This window comes from Rhodamnia argentea, chromosome 4, assembly GCF_020921035.1.
Source record: "Rhodamnia argentea isolate NSW1041297 chromosome 4, ASM2092103v1, whole genome shotgun sequence".
NCBI classification, from domain to species: domain Eukaryota; kingdom Viridiplantae; phylum Streptophyta; class Magnoliopsida; order Myrtales; family Myrtaceae; genus Rhodamnia; species Rhodamnia argentea.
The window spans coordinates 28,293,024-28,307,613 of record NC_063153.1 but is presented as its reverse complement, the minus strand read 5'-3'; the positions used below and the strand labels follow the sequence as shown (position 1 = coordinate 28,307,613).

The window sequence follows — 14,590 nt, the reverse complement described above, 5'->3', positions numbered from 1 at the left end:
CATCTTAATCCAAAGTAAATATCGACCGATACAGTATATCTTTACATCTATATCATCAATAGGAGATTAGGAAAATGATACAATATTAGATTTTCCTAATAGAAATCCCGAACAGAGAGTACAGAGGAAGTATGAAAAAGTGCAATCGATTATCTCTAGAACCTGACCTTATTGAAAAGGATATCCTTATTGTTTGTATGCATTATGCCATCCTCAAGTGTGCACTTCCACCTGCTCTTCGTCCGTGTCACCTAGCCACACAAAACTACAAACTGCAAACATAGTTTCTACCTAAACAAAGTATGATAGCTCCAAGGCAGATCATCATTGTCATCCTGAAGCAACTGTCATCTTGTCAAATTGAGCTAGAAGTAGGTGCTGAGTATTTTACCTCAGCTCCCTCATCCACATCATCCTCATCATCATCATTTTCATTCAACGGTGGCTCATCTTCATCTTCATCGTCTCCAACATCATTATGAAGTCCAACAGCAGGAGTAGCTCCCTGTAAGTCTGAAGAAAAACAAGAGGGAGATCATCTGAGTCTTGTAATATACTAGTGACACCAAAGGACTGGCTCGCATGTCATAAACTTGCAAAAGTCGCAAATACCATTTGGAGCTGGTGTACTAGCAATGTTGTAATCTTCATTGACGACTCCTTCATAATTGTAAATCTGCAATGCCAAGAAAAGAAACCACATCAGAAGGGAACCAACCAATGAGATTGCTCGTTATCTCCCTTATTCTTGCGAAAGTTGCTCATCTCAAATTGAATCAGCCTTAAATGCAGGGCACGGTATGGATAACAATATTTTTAAGTTCTTTTTTTTTTTTTTTTTTGAGGTGGGAGGAGGGTGGTTATTTGGAATTTTAGGTCAGATCATGGTATACCGTTGCACCTTATGAAGACTTGCTAAAATCTGCAATGACATATAGTTTATCAAGATACGTGCTCATGACATGGATCCTGAAGGCAACTACGGAACTTCCTGCCCACAGCATGAAAAAGGGAAACGCATGAACAAGGAAAATTGACAATTCTATTATTAGAAAAAGCAGAAGAGAGGATGAAGCATTCAATTCAGTGTTGTAATATGTTAAATGTTGCTCACATTGGGAGTAGAAAGCATCTCGTCATAAGGATCAGGAGTTTGCCCATCTACTTGAGGTATCTTTGACAGTGGCCTTCCGACATGTGCCAGCATTTACCTATTTCTGGAGTCTATAGTGGATAGAACAGCCATCTTCTCTGTGATGTGGAAATTTACTGCACCTGAGTTAGCAAATATACAACTAAGCAAATTACAAAAGTTCTGAAAGTGATGCTGAAACTAAATCCACCAGGAAAAGGATGAAATATCCTGCAGCTGGTAAACAGTACATACGTTGGCCCAGGATAAAAAACTGCTTCAACACTTGAAGTAGAAAACAATAACCGAACTTCAAACACCAGATCTACAAGTTTATACTCCCAAAACTCCCCCTGGTTCAAAATCATCTGGCTCATTCGGTTACAAAAAGTATTCATAGAGACTATGAAGTATCAAGGCCTGAGAAAATGGCATTATAGCAACATAAAAGACCAGAGAAAATGTGTGCATGTCGCGCTACCACTAGTGATTCTCTGAGCTGGTCTGGATTTCCAATGCCTTGGGAAACTGAGCACACGTCAATAGTCACTTTCCTTGCTCAACATCTACATAGTGCAGCTTTTTTTTTTTTTGGTAAGGTAAGTATGTATTGATCTTCCAAAAGCTAGATACAAAAAAAACCGTTCACAAAAACCATGAACTCAACATGACACATAGTGTGACATGGAGAGTTCAACGCGAAAAACCCAGAGAAAAACCAGAAAAGTAAAAAAACACAAAAAAAGAGCAGATTAGCTAACAGGCTAGTGGATGAAGGCCAAACATAGTGTGCAGCTTTTTTTTTTTGCTAGAGCTTTAAACCACTAAAACAAAGAAAGTGCTTACAACAGCAACCACCTAAACTGATTCCATCAATTGCACATACAAAATCTGCTTTACTCACAGGACCGTCTTATCTCTCTCTCGATCGACTGAGAGAATAAAGAAACTGGAATAAGCAATTGGCCATATTCAGCAAAATAGAGCCGAAAATATTAGCCAAACCAAATAACAATAAGTACACCTACGTATTTTCACAAGAATTAAAGATCACATAGTAATAGAAATCCTAATAGAAATGATACAGTATTAGATTTTCCTAATGGAAATCCCAAAAGTAATGGAGAAAAAACTCTCATGATTGCACATGATGAAATTAATTGAAGCATACCAAAGAACTGATAACATTTTAACCCAAAGCAAATGCTAACTGATACAATATATGTTTACATTACCCTTTGGTTACTCCATGTTAACTTGGTATTTATAACTCCACAGCCAATCTTGAAGACATATCCGCAGCAGCTACTTTCTGTCGAAGTCTTTCAACTAGATCCTGTGGAAAAAGGAAACAGCAAAGGTAAAGAAAAAGAAGATGCCGGTTAACGTTGACTCCAGCATAATGGAAAGGGATACATCATAAGTGAATGGCTTATACAGCTCGATTAAATGGTTCATTAGTCATCACTAAATGGAAATGTAAAAATGAATGTAGGCTTTAGTATAGATTTTTAACTAGCAGAATGGACTGACCAATACAGCCCTACATACTAATAGAGACAACTACAACATCATTTAGCAAATCAATGAACATAAGAAAATTTTTGAAAAATGAAACAGGCTGAAAAGGAACACCTTGTCAACTCCAGTTCCTCTTCTGCTAGAAATCTGCATAGATTACGAGATATCTCAGGAAAAAAAGCAAACAAAACTACATATTTACAAGCACAAATTCTGCACTAACAAATTGTTGTGCATTGCTTGAGATAGCAGTGAGTAAGTTGGATGACTAGCCTCTGCATGTGCATAAAGAGCATATAACATGAGCAGTTCCATCCTTTAGCAAGCACAAAATTCAAGCGAGAATAGTCTCTCCGACAATGCATATATAAGCTAATCTGCGATTCAATGCATGCAACGAAATAAGTAGCTGTGCACAAAAGAACGAAACCTGAGGTACAGTATCGACAATGATAAATTTGCAAAATACAAGCAAGGAAAAAATGAAACAGTAATGGCCATTAAAGGTGGAAAAGGACTTAAATGAAACAAACGGGTCAAAAACTTAATGGCATAGTAATGGTTTTTCCAATGACTCAGGCAATATATATTTGTAAACTTTGAAGGCGCATGAAAAGAAACAATGAGGGAGCTTCAAAGTTACATATAGTTGAGATAGAGGATTATAACCAAAGGTAGTAAGCCTTCCAAAACATTACTAATAAAAATCAATAAAGCTATAGACAGCTGCAAAAACCTTTCTAACTTACTGTTTATGGAATTAAATCACGGAGAAGAGCCTCAGCATCAATGTCATCATCATTGCGCTGCTCCTCATCGTGCCCATGACCTATTTGATTACCCAAAGGTACAGGAGGAACCTCAGCTGGATTTATGTTGAGGGTTTGCAACACCATTGCCATTTGAGCCTGCAGAGATCTGATTTGGTCATCCTTCCGTGACAATCGTTCTTCTTGCCGTTTCATTTGTTCGTCCTTCTCTGCAAGCAATAGTGTCGGTCGGCTCACTTGTTGTGCTGTTTCATCATCGAGTCGTCTCCTCTTTGAAGCACCCGCATTGGAGGATGAACTTCCACCATCCTTTCCGACCAATTCCCTTGACAAGTTCCCCCAGCCATATATTTTTCCTCACTTCACCCCACCCGACGCCTCTAACCATATTGCCGTATTGTCGGCTGCTGGCTCAGACGCATCCCCACCATCACCGCCACCAGCCGCACTCATTAAAAACTCATCATATTTTTCCTACATCAAAATATTTATGAAAATAAAATAACTTCATATATGTAACTGCCAAAAATATTGCAAGCATTCATGGTTTTGATTCTAGTTTCCATAAAGTCAAAAGTATAACGTCACATACCTTAATAGATCTCGCTCGGTCGCCAACCCATGTCTTATCTTTCTTTTGGAAAACAAGTTCGAATGTGGCTGTATACGTTGGTTCAGTCCCCAAATCATGTGCCTACCAAATTGAAACATAAATGAGTGATTGAATCAAATTAACTTACAACATGTTTAACAAACTTACCAATCTTTTTCTATGCTCCCCAATGTTGATAGAACCCCCAGCATATGTTGTAGACGCAGAAGACCCTTCACTAGAACTGGAAGCTCGATTCTTGGCATTTTGTGCACTTCTTTGCTTCATTTTTTCACCTTCCCAAGTTCTGTTCATTTCAGTCCAATCTTCACCGGTAATAAAGTGTGGCTTCACCTTTTTTGTCTTTGCTTTATTCATCACATTGCGGATGTGATCACCAACTTTTTTCTTAAATATTCTTCTAATTTCATGCTCTTGCAATTCATCCAAGCTGAATTTCCGCTGAAATGAATAGAAAAACAACTAGCTTTATTTACGGCAAACTTTGTTTTGGAGAAAATTGAAATAGAAAACTTACCTTGAACTCGTTCCACCACAACTCTTTCACTTCTTCCGGCGCGCTACTGTAACTAATCCACGGGCCTCTCCAATAGTTATTCACTATTTTATTAAGTTCCCGCACGACCTCCGTAGCATCTTCAAATCTGAAAACAAGGACAATTCACTTGACATCCATATCTACCACCCAAATGATACCCTAAATATTACATTTACTGAAAAATTGAAGTACTTACGAGTCTCTCTACGGGCATATCACACGCTGGCCATGTTCCGTAGCTAAGCTCTCCTGATCATTCGATTGTTCCACTGGAGAAGGTGGAATTGAGGCAGATGGAGGGGTACCATGTAGTGGTGGAGGGCAAGATGAAAGGGAAGGGGAAGATTGTTGGGATGGGGACGGGGACGAGGACGAGGAAGGGGTAGACAAATGGGAAGGGGTTCCTCGGCTTCCTTGTGAAAATGCACCACGCATGTCACCGCCACGTCTATAGTACTGAGAAATAGAAATGTTAGAGAAATATCAGCAAAAATAGACACAATGTATTAGGGACACATAATGACGTACATCGTGAAGCTTACCATTTTGGTTCGGAGAGCACATGAGAAACTTGAGAAATCGAAAGAATCAATGGTTGTCTCCGATAAGGAAATGAATAGGTAGCTAATCATAATGTTCCATCTAAGTAATATGACCAATACCATAGAAAGCATAATGCCAAGAGTTCAAACTCACTTGGGTATTTGCTAAGCGAGATTGGAGGTCCACTTCGTAATCCCTATGCTTCAATGGCTTCCTTTGCACAAGTGGAGCTTTCGCTGCACATAAATATCGACATTACTCCTCCAACATCTACACTCTAACACACACAAGCACCAGCTACCAAGGTATACCATCTCACACCATAAGTGCCAATCTGTCCTATGCGTAGCACCATCTCAACTAGTCCAACCGATTGAACCATTCCTAACCCGAAACCCGAAACCGAAATTTCACAACTAGTCTTTCGTTTTCATCCATTCGAAACCCCAAACAGAAATTTCACAACTAGTCTTTCGTTTTCATCCATTTCAACCCGAAACAGAAATTTCCCAACTAGTCTTTCGTTTTCATCCATTCCAAACCCGAAACAGAAATTTCCACTCAAAGCCTTTCAATTCAATCCTCGTATCCATCCTTCGTATGACCAGAACCCGAAATACATCAAGTCAAGAATTGAACTACAAGTACCCACTAGTAGCAACATTGCTATTCGGATTGCGCATGCGCGGGTGAAAGTGTCTATTGATGATTGATCTCAATTCAGAAAAGTTAAAATTGACATTCTCATGGTTCCGATGACACCTCGTTGATAAAGGGCGTCTCGAGGATAAGGGAATTGAAACCCGTAAGGAAAGAAAGCACGTAAGAAATCTGCATTAATTCAACACATGTGCACCAAAAGGGTTTCATAAACCACGATGATGAGATCGACTAGATCATGATGTCTGTCTATCGATGCATGTATACCGAGTATAATAAGCGTACAAATGCCAAGTACAACTTTTGACGAGGCGGTTTCATTCAATCCTAAATACCATTCGGTAGTCCATACATAAGGTCTACTTGAAAATAATTGGAGTGGGTGTGGTCGAAAAAGCATTGAAACTAAGCAAGACGGCTCGGACTCTATTATCACTATTATTTTTTATTTTCGTTGTGAAGAAAACCGAGTAAATACAAAATGCATCCACACCACCATTGGTCCGTGCAGCAATTTTAGCGTTTGGTGTTTTGCGGGGAAGATGGACACAATGAAGCCATGCCTCCCACCAGCTGTTCCATGAAATAACAATTGTTCTCTTATCTCCGCCAATATTTTAATGTACTACTTCTGGTTCTATATGCCAACAAAACCCACCAAATTGAAACTATAGTCCGGCCAAATTATTCACTAAACTAGATAGATAAAAAAAAAATTCAAGATAAATCGAGATGTAATCAGATAGGAGTCACTGTTATACAGCCCTGCGTCAGCTCCAACCTAATGCCCAAGTACTTTATGGCATTCAATAACTACTTTGACCTTTCTCATTTGGTTATCCTGTGATTTGTTTTCATGGACGTATGTAATCTGCACGACCCCACCCATTCTTTGTCCGTCCTATGAGAAATTGCCTTTCTTTTCTACCAATTATGCAAAATCAAGAGCGTGCCCAACAACTTCCACGCAATTTTTTAAAAGAGGTGCCCAAAGAGAATTGTGTTCATTTGCTCCAAGAGAATCATGGGGAAGTGAATACCTTATAGTACCCACTCGACAAACCCACCTTCCCTTGACAATGTCGCTTGCGTTCGTTTAGCACCAACTCCCAAATCCTGGTACCGTAGTGGAATCGGCACACATACTTAGAGAATTTCGAAGATCGAATGCAAAATAGGGCGACACCCATTCGGAGATCGAAGACTCACCTCAACGCTGGACTTCACCGAAGACAGGAAATTTTTTACGGAGCGAACACCGGAGCTATATCCAGCTTGGTGGGTGACTCGACGTGAACGCTCGTCGATGGTTTCGTCGGATCGGTTCCAGCGGCTCCTGGTGTCGAAGTTGAAGCCCTAGCAAGGAGGCGACGAGCGAGAAGGACGCGAGTTGAGGCACTCGGGCTATTAGGGTTGTTCTTCACACGGCCAAAGCGGAAAAGGCATTTCGGCGTTAAGTTTTTTGTGGACGTTTAGCGACAGACTAAAACATTCGTCGCCAATTTCAACCAAGTACATTAGCGTCGCTAATTAGCCACGAAAAAATTTTTTTTGTTGCTAATGTAATAATTAGTGACGAATATTTTCGTCGCTAATTTGTATGAACTAAAGTAGCGACAAATAGCCCTTTCGTCGCGAATTTACCAAGACATTTAGCGATGACATAATATGTTCGTAGCTAATTAGGGAGGACCGACACTGTCGTCGCGAACCATGTACACAATATTAGCGACGAATGACGTCGTTCCTCACTAATTTATGTCTATGTCTTTCGCGACGATTTATATTAGTTGTCGCTAATTAGCAACGTACGGGTTACGTCGTCACTAAATTTTCAGTATTTAGCGACGTACAGGTTACTTCGTCGCTAAATTTTCAGTATTTAGCGACGGACACATTTTTCGTCGGTACTTGCCAGGAAGTAAATTTGCCACGATAACATCTTTCGTCGCAAATTAGTGAGGAATTTGGTATGTTCGTGCCTAATTAGTGATGAATATTATGTTCGTCGCTAATAGTCCGCCACGAACAAAGTTTTCGTGACTAATTTATTTGGGGACTATTATTAGCGATGAATCATGTAATCGTCGCCAATTTATCAAATTAGCGACGAAAAGTATGTGTCCTCGCTAATTTCGCGACGTGCACCCTATTTCGTCGCAAATTAGCGACGAACTTGGTTTTTTCGTGGCTAATTTGTGACGAATGTTATGTTCGTCGCTAATAGTCTCCGCCGAACAAACTTTGCGTGGCTAATTTATTTGGGGACTATTATTAGCGACGAATCATCTATTTGTCGCCATTTTATAAGGCAAATTAGCGACGGAGAGTATGTGTCGTCGCTAATTTCACCACGCGCATCCTCTTTTTATCGCTATTTCCGGGACAAATTCCTTTTTGTTTAAATTTTGTGCGGTATTGCTTTTAGTTGCAAAATTAGCCATCAAGTTTATATTACTCGCCAACTTTGGCAACGCATAACAATTGTCTTCCACATCATAACAATTAAAATATATAATAATATTCGCAACAAAATTATAATAATAACATTTAAATTAACAAACGTCGTACTAATAATAATAAGTACACATATCATGAAAAAAAGTGTCAAAAGGTCTAATATTCGTCTTCATCTTCACTTCCATCTTCGTCTTGATCTTCATCTTCATCTTCATCTTCTTCGTGAGTATCATCTTCATCCTCTTTCCCAAAATCAGATTCTTCATCAGCACCTACATTTGATTCACGAATTTCAATTTCATCCACATCTATGACTGCTCCACATGGATCTCGTAAAGTTGGAATGTTATATTCCTCAACTTCAATCCTGTCAGAAACTTCCTCTTGTTGATACGTTGTATCCTTCCAGTGTGCCTCGATTTTCCTTCGTGCTTTGGTTTTGCATACAGCCCACCAATCGGCTTTGTCGCATTTCAAACTAGGATATGATGTATAATATACTTGAATTGCTTGTTGTATCAAGACAAATGGTTCATATTTCATATACTTTTTCTTGTGATTTACTTCAACCAGATTAAACTTCCTATGCACCTTCATTCCTCTGATGGGGTCGAACCACATGCACTTAAATAAGATAACCCGCATTAATGGTCCAGGGTACTCTATCTCTATGATTTCATCTAACAAGCCATAAAAATCATCTTTCGCACTACCACCATTGGATGACCGAACACACACACCACTATTCATTGTGGCTTTTCCCATTCCGTATTCTCGAGTGTGAAAATTGTACCCGTTTATGAAATATGCTGGCCAAGTTCGTACCCTTCTTTGTAGACCCCATGACAGATGATATAGCAATCTTTGCTCCTCGACTTGATCAAGATTGCTGTGAACCTGAAGTCGCACACGCAAAGTCAATTTTTTTTTTAATTAATGAATTATAACACATTAATAACTTGCTTTTCCTCCATAAGCAACTTACATATATTTTGAACCATGTTGCAAATTGTTCATCGCACAAACGGTCAAACTCGTTTGGTGGTAGTCCATACATTGAAGTTTGAAAAATCCTATTAACAAATACCATTTATATATTAGCAAATGTTTGGAACACAATAAATATATTTGCAGAAGTACACTTACTTGAAGTATGGCTCCACTTCGGGACAGTTCAGCAAAATATATGTATGGATTGCTCGCCATTCTTGGTCTGTTAAGTAATGAAACTTACTTGCGCCACTTGGTTGACCAAGATAATTGAAAATAGAGAATGATTTGCAATTAGGATTAATGGGCCCCTCATCATTTCTTCCTGCTCTCCGCCTCTTGCAATGCACGTGCGGCTCAAAATAATATGATGCAAATGTTGTCACTTCTTCTACAATATATGCATTACAAATTGAAGCTTCAACACATGCCTTGTTCTTTGCTTTTCTCTTCAAATGATATAAGAACCTAGTTGGAATAGGAAAAAATTCATCGGAACATAATAAGTAATAAAGTAATTTCAAATTTATTAAGCAAATATTTTACCTTTCAAATGGATACACCCAGCGAAATTGGACGGGACCTGCCACTTTGGCCTCGGAAGGCAAGTGAACTAAGAGATGCTCCATTGAATCAAAGAACGATGGAGGGAATATCCTTTCTAAGTTGCAAAGAATTATTGGAATATCTCTCTCTAACTTCTCCATGTGTGATGTTTTTAACACCGTTGAGCAAATATCATGCAAAAAATTACTTAACTCTGTGATGGCACCCCATACAAAGTTCGATAGAAATTCCTTGAAAGCTATTGGAATTAGTCTTTCCATAAATATGTGGCAATCATGGCTCTTCAAATCTGTCAATTTGCATTCATTCAAATCAACACATCTCCCAAGGTTCGAAGCGTATCCATCGGGAAATCGCACGGATTTCAACCATTGACAAACAACCCGTCTCTGTTCCCTGTCCAACATATAAACTGCTTTTGGTTTTGGTCCCCCGCTGCTTGCATCCACATCTAATGCTGGTCGATCACAAATAACTCTCATATCTTTTCTCGCATTCAAGTTATCTTTCGTTTTTCCAGTGACATCCATCACAGTATTGATGACATTATCAAAAACATTCTTTTCCACGTGCATGACGTCAAGATTATGACGAATAAGATGGGTCTTCCAATATGGTAGATCCCAAAATATACTACGCTTAGTCCACTTATGTGTGCTTCCGTATGCAAAAGTCGTGCCATGGGGGTTTTCAACAACAATCGGGAAGTCATGCACTCGCTCCCAAATTTGATCACCAGTCAACCTCAATGGTGGGGGTATTCTTTCAATCCTATTTTTGATGAACTCTTTCTTATTCATTCGAAATGTATGATTTCTGGGTAAAAATTGTCTGTGATAGTCAAAATAGCTGGCCTTCTTACCGTGTTTTAATCTGAATGACTTTGATCTCTCCATACATATCGGACATCCGAAGATCCCAACCGTACTCCATCCAGATAACATCCCATAAGCTGGAAAGTCATTTATCGTCCAAAGAAGTGCAGCCTTCATTATAAATGTTTGATCGGTAGAAATATCATACATAAGAACACCTTCATCCCATAACCGTCGTAACTCCACAATCAATGGTTGCATATAAACATCTATCAATTTTTTCGGATTTTGCGGGCCAGGCACGATCAATGTCAAAAACATATAAGGTGTCTTCATACACATACCGGGTGGCAGATTGTACGGAGTTAAGATAACCGGCCAACATGAATAGCTTTTTCCCGATTTTCCAAATGGGGCAAATCCATCCGCACAGAGACCTAACCCGATGTTTCGAGGCTCCATCGCAAACTCGGGGAATGTTCTACCAAAACATTTCTAGGCCTCTGCATATGAAGGATGACACATCAGACCCTCTTCGGTTTCATGATTTGCATGCCAAGTCATGTGTTCAGCAGTGGCTTGAGACGCATAAAGCCTTTGCAATCTGGGGATTAAGGGCGGATAAAACATTTGCTTGTATGGTCTACGCTTCTGATTACGACCCTATCTCCTGCTAATCTTGTACCTCGGTTGGCTACAAAATTTGCAAAATTCATCATTTTCGTCATCCCCCCAATATAACATACAACCCCCACTACATACATCAAGCCTTACAACTAGAAGACCTAAGTCATCAACAAGCTTCTTCATGTCGTAAAAATCACCTGGCATGATATTATCGCGAGGCATTGCTTCCCGCATTACGTCAACAAAAGAGTTGAAGCATTTCTCGGACACATTATGCTATGCCTTGATATTTAACAGTCTCGCGGTCACCGATAACTTAGTGTGGTTATCACAACCTGCCCATAAAGGTTCATCTGCTGCTTTTAACACTTCCCGGAACCGATTAGATGTAAAAGTTTCATTGTGTACATTCTCATCGGAACCCGTTACTCCTGCCTCTTCAAATTGTGATGCATAACTAGTGCCCACTTGTTCAAATGTAGGAGCAAAACTAGTACTCGCATGGTTTGTTTCTGAAACGAAGTTCTCACCAGCTGCATCAATTACCATCCTCTGGTATGGGTTCAATTGGTTATAATAGCTACATTCTTCCCTAACTGAAAATTGATCACTTCTTCGAAATTCTCCATCGGATGTAAATTGTTCACCATGGCAAGTCCAATTATAATAGTTCGGAGTGAACCCAAATCTACAAAGATGTTCTCTAACTTGATCACACTCATGAAATTTATTATTACTACACTTTTTACACGGACACCTTAACTTACTTCCATCCATCAACTCAAATTTACTACTAGCAAAGGCCAAAAACTGTTCCAACTCGATACGAAACTCATCGGTCAATCCTCGTCGTCCGGATAAGTTCTTATTATACATCCAAGCTCTCTCACTTTGCATTGTGTCTGTACAAATATTACAAATCTCACAAAATATTAAAAATACCATATGCACTATTTACTATTCTTAATTAAAATCATAATATCGTCAAAATTAAAATTCTATCTATGACAAAACAATTACTTTCAAATTGAAAAAAAATGAAAAAAATACTATGTTAAGAAGACATACCTAGGTATTTGACTTAAATCTTTATAGTAAAAAGCGGTCAATTTGATGAGAAGTGCAAGGTTCACTTGTATTGTGAAACCTTCAAATGGACACGTACCTAAAAAAAAAAAATTACTTAAGATTCATGAAGCTTACGGCAATTGATAGAAGAAAATGGTGAAATAAACAACAGTTTATTTTAGGAATAGCATAACACACGAATTTAGAAACGGAAAAAATTAGTTCGTTGCTCATCAGCCACGGACAGATTTGTACGTCTCTAATTTGCGACGGAAAAGCGTGGTCGTCGCAAATTCGCGACGAATTAAATTTCCATCGCAAATTAGCGACGGTCACGCAAATTTGTCTCTAATTACCGTTATGAACATAAAAAACATTTTGTCACAAATATTATCAATAATTTCGCATTACTACACATTTTACAGAGATAACTTAACTTATTTCAATCCATGAGCTCAACTTTACTTTGAAATAAAAAAAAATAACAATGTCGACAAGACTTATCGAACCATCCGATTGAATTTTTTTGTAGGAGAAAGTGGTCAATGATGAAAATTCCGATGCTCGCTTGGATTGCGAAACCTTCAAATGGACACGTACCTAAAAAAAAAAAAATACTTACGATTCATGAAACTTATGGCAATTGATAGAAGAAAAAGGTGAAATAACAACAAATTATTCCATCGTTACCATAAGACACAAATGGGAATAGAGAATACGGGAGGCAAAAAAGAAGCGAGAAAACAGTGGACGAAAGACTTTCACAAGCGAGAAGGTAAAGGGATTTTAAAGAGAGAAGATAAAGTCTAAGTTTTCCTCTTTCACAGCTGATTTATCGCCATTTGCTGCTTTGCCCGCAGCTATGATAGTTTCTGATGAGGTGTTTTCTTTTCGGTGAGCAGAGACTTTCTCTGACATATGTGAAGCACTTGTACTTAGCGACGAAAAACAAATTTCATCGCTAATTAGCGACGATATAACAAATTTCGTCGGTAATTACCGACGAAAAAAATTTCCGTCGGTAATTAGCGACGAAAAAAATTTTCGTCGCTATATTTAACAAATCCATTTTACGACGGAAACAGAAGTTCGTCACTAATTTACAATGACCGAAGCCTTCGTCGCTAAATCTGTCGACCCAATTTACGACGAACAACCGTATTCGTCGCCAAATTCCACGTAAACAGTGGCGACAAAAATCAACGTTCGTGGCTGCATAGCGACGAAACTAATTTCCTCGCAAAATTCGGATGAACATTTAGCGACGAAATATATTTTCGTCGCTAATTAGCCACGGAATAAATTTCCGTCGCAACATTCAAGTACCCAATTAGTGCGGTTGAGCGTCTCGGTAGTACGGTCGGTAAACTCGGTTTCACATCAAGTTCTTCAATCTGCTTTAAGTGACATTATGTCGGTGGCCGGAGGAAGTGACATTATGTAAGTGGGCATTTAATTATAGCTTCGTGCAAATGCAAGGGTGAGAGAAGTTTTCGATTTGCGACGGGAAAAGTATGTCGTCACTAATTAGCTACGAACAGGTATTTCGTCGCTAATCATGTTTCGAAGACAATTGGCGACGAAGAAACAAGTTCGTCGCTAATTAGCGACCGACTTATGATATTTCGTCACTAATTTCCCACTATTCTCTGCTTTGTCGGTACGGTTTGTGCAGGCTTTCTTTACTTTCCTCTAATTGCTCCTGGCCCCCCTCCTTTCTTTGTACGACCAAAAGGAGAGCCCCACTTTTTTCTCAAAAGGAGAGGCACCCTTTTTCCTTTTCAACGTTGAAGAGGCAAAAAGCTTTTGCCTGCAAAAGAAAGCGTGTGGCCGTGCCAATTTTGGGTTCATAAAGCGAGGGGCTGCAGCGAATGTTTAACATTTTTTCACTAATTTTCGACAAAAAGTTCAAAATCGTCGCCAACAGTCGATTGTCTCGTTAGCGACGAAGGACTTTATTTGTCACTAACTAGCGACGAACATAATTTTCATCGTCAAATTATAATTTAGCAACGAACTAATATATTAGTCTCGTCACTAAATTTTAGTTGTCACTCATTAGCGACGAACACTTTTTTCCGTCGCTAATTTATCCAATAAGCCACACTTGACATCATCTTCATAAATTTGGGTCTACATTTCTTAGATTTCATGGATATCACTCTTCTACAAAAAATATCACAGAAAATGAGTGTATCCAACATGCGGATGATAACTAATCGTGCGTCACAAAATGTGACCATCTACACATGGAGCTGGGGCCAAACACTTACTTGGATTTAAGAC

The 14,590-nt window shown here is 39.0% G+C and overlaps 1 protein-coding gene across 1 annotated transcript; it reads right to left on the bottom strand.

The window, feature by feature from the left end:
* Positions 1 to 213: 213 nt before the first annotated feature.
* On the bottom strand, positions 214 to 1,239 carry LOC125314868. Its single transcript, XM_048278119.1, has 4 exons — positions 1,115 to 1,239; positions 613 to 676; positions 392 to 513; positions 214 to 291 (listed from the first exon to the last, which is right to left on the bottom strand). Exons 1-4 carry the CDS (start codon positions 1,205 to 1,207, stop codon positions 214 to 216), a joined length of 357 nt encoding a protein of 118 aa, XP_048134076.1. The 5' UTR covers positions 1,208 to 1,239.
* Positions 1,240 to 14,590: the final 13,351 nt, after the last annotated feature.

Bases quoted from the DNA above. Each gene is read 5' to 3' on its own strand.
- LOC125314868 (XM_048278119.1), bottom strand. From the start codon at position 1,207: ATGCTGGCACATGTCGGAAGGCCACTGTCAAAGATACCTCAAGTAGAT. The intron at 677-1,114 runs GTGAGCAACATT...TTGGCATTGCAG, and splicing joins AGATGCTTTCTACTCCCAAT to ATTTACAATTATGAAGGAGT. The intron at 292-391 runs GTAAAATACTCA...TACTTTGTTTAG, and splicing joins ATGTGGATGAGGGAGCTGAG to GTAGAAACTATGTTTGCAGT.